The 4,958-nt window shown below is 39.2% G+C and overlaps 1 protein-coding gene across 1 annotated transcript in view; it reads left to right on the top strand.

Annotated features, from left to right (window-relative positions):
• The first annotated feature begins 3,922 nt into the window (after positions 1-3,922).
• Positions 3,923-4,958, top strand: part of LOC138961813 (uncharacterized) — a 7,000-nt gene continuing 5,964 nt past the window's right edge. The window contains exon 1 of the mRNA XM_070333487.1: positions 3,923-4,076. Within this exon, the coding sequence (XP_070189588.1) occupies positions 4,074-4,076 (3 nt within the window). The 5' untranslated portion in view covers positions 3,923-4,073. The remainder of the gene's footprint in view (positions 4,077-4,958) is intronic.

Raw genomic sequence — 4,958 nt, 5'->3', positions numbered from 1 at the left:
ATGAAAGGTATCAGTTCAAAAGTCAACGAAAATGCATAATAGGCATAACTTTTGCTTATGATGAGAACATTAAATTGATTATCTATTCAGAACAAGGTGTTTTATTGTCATATCTTACATATTTCTATAGTGTTGTGCCATTGTTCTTGATCACATGAGCGGTAAAAACCGGAGGTTTCTACATCAACTTCAAATCTAACACCAAGTCAAACTTGAAAGGGTATCATAACAGAAAGCACTAAATTTCAGCAATGACTTGGTGGATTGCTTTTAAACTTTCAGCATCATATACAAGACGTACTTTGGGTCAACTTTAGTATCGTTATAACAAGAATATTTGTTTACATATAATGCATTCTTTCAGAACATGTTTTTAAAAGGTTCACAATTCATATGCTTGTCGGCTTACATTAAATCAATTGTTCTTCTTCGCACGCATACACTCATACAGGCAAAGGATTGATATAAATTCTTCCACAGTGTCATTTCATTATAAGTGTAAATTTTCTAGTCCTGTAAACCTGAGTGACGTCTTTTGGATGATTGCTGTCCAACAGCGATGCCCCTTCATGCGTGATACTGAAAGGCACTGAGCGATAACTGCTGTGGTTAGAAAAAAGTCTGAACGTTGTTTTCGTTCTCATGCGTTTACAGGACATGCACATTTCCGCCAGTGGCCATACACAAAGGAAACTGTGGCAGTACTTGAAACAATCATAATATATGCGAAGTCAAAAATATTTTTGATGCAAGTCAAAAAACCTGTGACGGTTTTTAAAACATTTTTTGGAAGATTCAAAACAGTACTCGAACTACGTCTCATATGTAGACATACATTCCTGAAAGTTTTGAAGCAATCCACTTGGTCATTGCTAAAATACATGGATTTTAGTAGGGTATCCCTCACAATTGATAATACAAAAACTCTCACTTATTAGTGAGATAAACACAGTTAAAAAACAAAGGATTACTGTACTCACCAATACAAAGACGACACAAGACGATTACGAATTTTCGCTTCTGGAAGCTTCATCAGGAAAAGAACACAAAAGACAACAAAAAGCAGACGCAACACGGAACGAACAGGGTTTGAAAGAAAAAATCACATACATCAGTAGAAATAATGGCATAACACTAAAAAGTATTCATCCTGTTCTGGATAGATAGTCAAGTTGTCTTTCTCTTCGTATGCAACAGTTACCCAGTTGTGCCTTATGAATTTGTCTTGACTTTTTAATGGGTACCTTAAGTTGTAGTCACATCCCCTTTGTCACGTCAAGGGTACCCTTATTTGGGCGGCGGTCATGTGACCCCTGTAACTAAATCTTCGTTTATCTGAAAAATGTGGTGTTGGGTTGTTTGCCTGATTGTATATTTACTGACAGTAGTCTAATTGGTAGATGGCTCTTCTCAAACACATGTCCTGCAGAAGCACGTTACTTGTAAGGGTGTTTTGGTCAATTTGGCAGCGCTTTTGACTGAAGAGGTACTTTCTAGCACTGTTAACACCCAGGAAGTTTGGTTTTGTCCTGTAGAAGTACAACAAAAAGCTCTTGTACTGACCTGTCAGTAGTACTCAGCTCTCAAAGAAGAGCAGACAACCTGAGGGAAGATTGAGTGACGTCTACTAATGCATGCCATATATATATACTTGTCAAGCCTTCTGTTCCCCCAATACCACTGAAGAACAACACGTACAGTATCACAGTCTGTAAAACTGTGACACATGGGCAGGCAGGGTGACTTCTCTGGGCCAATGGCTTTGGCAATGTAGTGAGCAAAACATGGCTGAATCCTTTTCCATAGCGATGCACACTTCATAAGCAGAAAAACGGAAATCAGCTGGGATGAGAAGCAGACTGTCTTAGATTTCTGGCCTCCTCTAAATCCATGGTGTAGGAAATCCACCTGGGGTACCCTTCACACAAAAGCTGAAAAGTGACAATTTTATTTGAATAATGTTTACTATCTCAGAGAGTTAGCCAAAGCCTTCACACAAAAGATAAAATGCAAGAATTGTATAATTCTTACTATTTAAGGTCAATACAAAAAAACTGTTTCCAGTGACCCAACTGATTCCAAAATCTTGCTGGCCGCTACATTCATTAGAATTCTAACAGTCACTTACAGAATGTGGACCCTTGTGAGGGTATGGTAAACCCACCAAATTCACAGAGGTAGCTTACGCATTATGTGTGCAAACATGTTCCAGTTAATTATCAAAAAAAGATGCCAACTGTTAAGCTACTCTGGAGGCATTAGGTACCAACCTTGATAGTAATGATGATATCAGCTCGTTTGTGTGGCACCGGCAGAATTGCTCATAATGTATTCACGCAGCACTCTTGTTCTCAGGAACCGGTGTGTGGTGTAACCCTCAGTTGTATATTCTGTTAAAATAAAATGCACATCAATGCACGGTCAACCTAAAATAAGTAAAGGGTTGAGAAAAAAAATAACACACCAACATTGTAACAGTGTTGAGACTCAGACTCAGAGAGAGGTACCACTTTTTTTAAAACCACTCATTTCTCATTTCAATTTACATTAGCAAATATTGCATACTTTTGTCTTTTAGCTATCATCTTTGAAAGTTTGATCACAAGACCGTAGAGACCTGGGGAATGTTTTTTTTCCCAAGCTGGCCCTCCTACTAGTTAGTACATGTGGCCTACTCACTCTAAGTCACCCCCCTCCCCCCTCAGTCTTTTAGAGACTTATGGAAGTCCTTTATGATAGGCAGGACTAATTATCATGCCTTGAACAATCTCTTTCTCCTTGCCTTTTATTCAAAGTTGCTTTAACTTGTCCAAAATCATGTGGGTGGCGAGCATGGTTTCCTTTCATTCAATCAACAGATAGATCTAGATCTATCACAATCCAGTTACAGCAAGATTTGAAAGTGTGCAGCATTTCAGCGCTTCAGCCGATCAAAAACAGACCCGAAGGTACAAATAAAGATTATAATGACGTGAAATTGGTGAATGAAAGCGTAATCTTGAAAACTTACCTTCACAAACGTTGTTTTCGCTCAAATCAAAACACGCATTGCTACGGAGGCCGCCATCTTGAATTTTCATGCTGCGGATATATACTTTTCTAAAAAATATAAAACTAAATGACAGAACACAAAAGTACCCATGAAAATATTTATTTCATGTATATATTATCAGCAGACAACTTCTGGTGCATGGTTAACAATTGAACTTTACATTTGCTGAGTTGGAAATATTTACTGCTGATGGCTTTTGGTATGAAAATCGTCTGCTGTAGGTACAGCCTTTTATTTATTATCACAGGGGCGGACCTAGGGGGGGGGGTTCCTGGGTGCCCGGAACCCCCCACCCCCCATCCGTTTGTTTTTTTTACCTTGTTATCTTCCACGAGAGGCCTCCGATTGACCTAAAAAAATAAAATTCCTTCAGCATCTGGGGGGCTTTGCCCCCCAGACCCCCCACCAGGGCTTTGCCCATGGACCCCACCGGGGCCTAAGCGGCCCCTGGACCCCTGCTCCAATTTGGAACCCCCCCCTTTTCCACAACTAGGTCCGCCCCTGTATCATAAACACAAAAATCAATTTCTGAAGTGGCTCTGTATCTGAAATCATTAAAAACATCATAAGGAACAATATCACCAAATATGATGTTTGTCACAAGATGTGATTAATTGTTGAGTGATTCTGCAACATACGAGCCCCACTAGTATCACTGCAGAAAAAAACGTTGCTCCCGCGAAAGATGACATTATGCAGAAATGCTGCAGAAACAAACAGTTTTTCTCCAGCATGTCTGTTTTTCTGCAGAATAACTGAATAAAGTCATAATCCGCTAAGGATACTTTTTCGTCGTCGCACCTCCAACCCACAGACGCAATTAAGTCAGGGAAAAACGGGCATGTGCAGTCCAAGATTTTGACACCGATTGCTAGAGAACTACTGCGCAAATAATGATATTAGTCACCTTCAATAGTTAAACAAGATTATAAAACGCAGGCTATTGTTCGCCAACAATACAACCGTCCTACAGGCTACAATCTTGCAGAACAACTTCGCTTAAAGGACAGTCCAGGCAATCATGGTAAGTATAAGTGTAGTTTCCTTGTTTTTCTTGTTGTTGCCGCCAGACGTCGTCCCTGTCGTACGTCAACATTGCTGTTGATGTCATCATAGATGTTGCTGTTGATGTCATCATAGATGTTGCTGTTGATGTCATTATTGATGTTGCTGCTGATGGCATCATTGATGTTGCTGTTTATGCCATCAATGATGTTGCTGTTGATGTCAACGTTGATGTTGCTGCTTATGCCATTGATGTTGCTGTTAATAACATCATTGATGTTGCTGTTGATGTCATCATTGATGTTGCTTTTTATGGCATCATTGATGTTGCTGTTGATGCCATCAATGATGTTGCTGTTGATGTGAACGTTGATGTTGCTGCTTATGTCATTGATGTTGCTGTTAATGACATAATTGATGTTGCTGTTTATTTCATCATTGCTGTTGCTTTTTATGTCATCATTGATGTTGCTGTTGATGTCATCATTGATATTGCAGTAGATGTCATTATTGCCTCTTTTTGCCTTTCAGATGAGCAAAACGTTATTGTGTATGCTTCCTTTTGTTGATGTTTATATCGTCAATGGTGTTGCTGTTGATGTCATGATTGATGTTGCTGTTGATGTCATGATTGATGTTGCTGTTGATGTCATCATTGATGTTGCTGTTTATATCATCAAGGATGTTGCTGTTGATGTCATCATTGATGTTGCTGTTGATGTCATCATTGATGTTGCTGTTGATGTCATAATTGATGTTGCAGAAGATGTCATTATTGCCTCTGTTTGCCTTTCAGATGAGCAAAATGTTATTGTGTATGCTTCCGTTTGCATTACAGTTGAGCAAAACGTTATTGTGTATGCTTCCGTTTGCCTTACAGATGAGCAAAACGTTATTGTGT

Source organism: Littorina saxatilis, linkage group LG3 (assembly GCF_037325665.1).
Source record: "Littorina saxatilis isolate snail1 linkage group LG3, US_GU_Lsax_2.0, whole genome shotgun sequence".
Taxonomy (NCBI): domain Eukaryota; kingdom Metazoa; phylum Mollusca; class Gastropoda; order Littorinimorpha; family Littorinidae; genus Littorina; species Littorina saxatilis.
The sequence above is the reverse complement of the archived record's forward strand: the minus strand, read 5'-3'. Positions and strand labels throughout refer to the sequence as shown.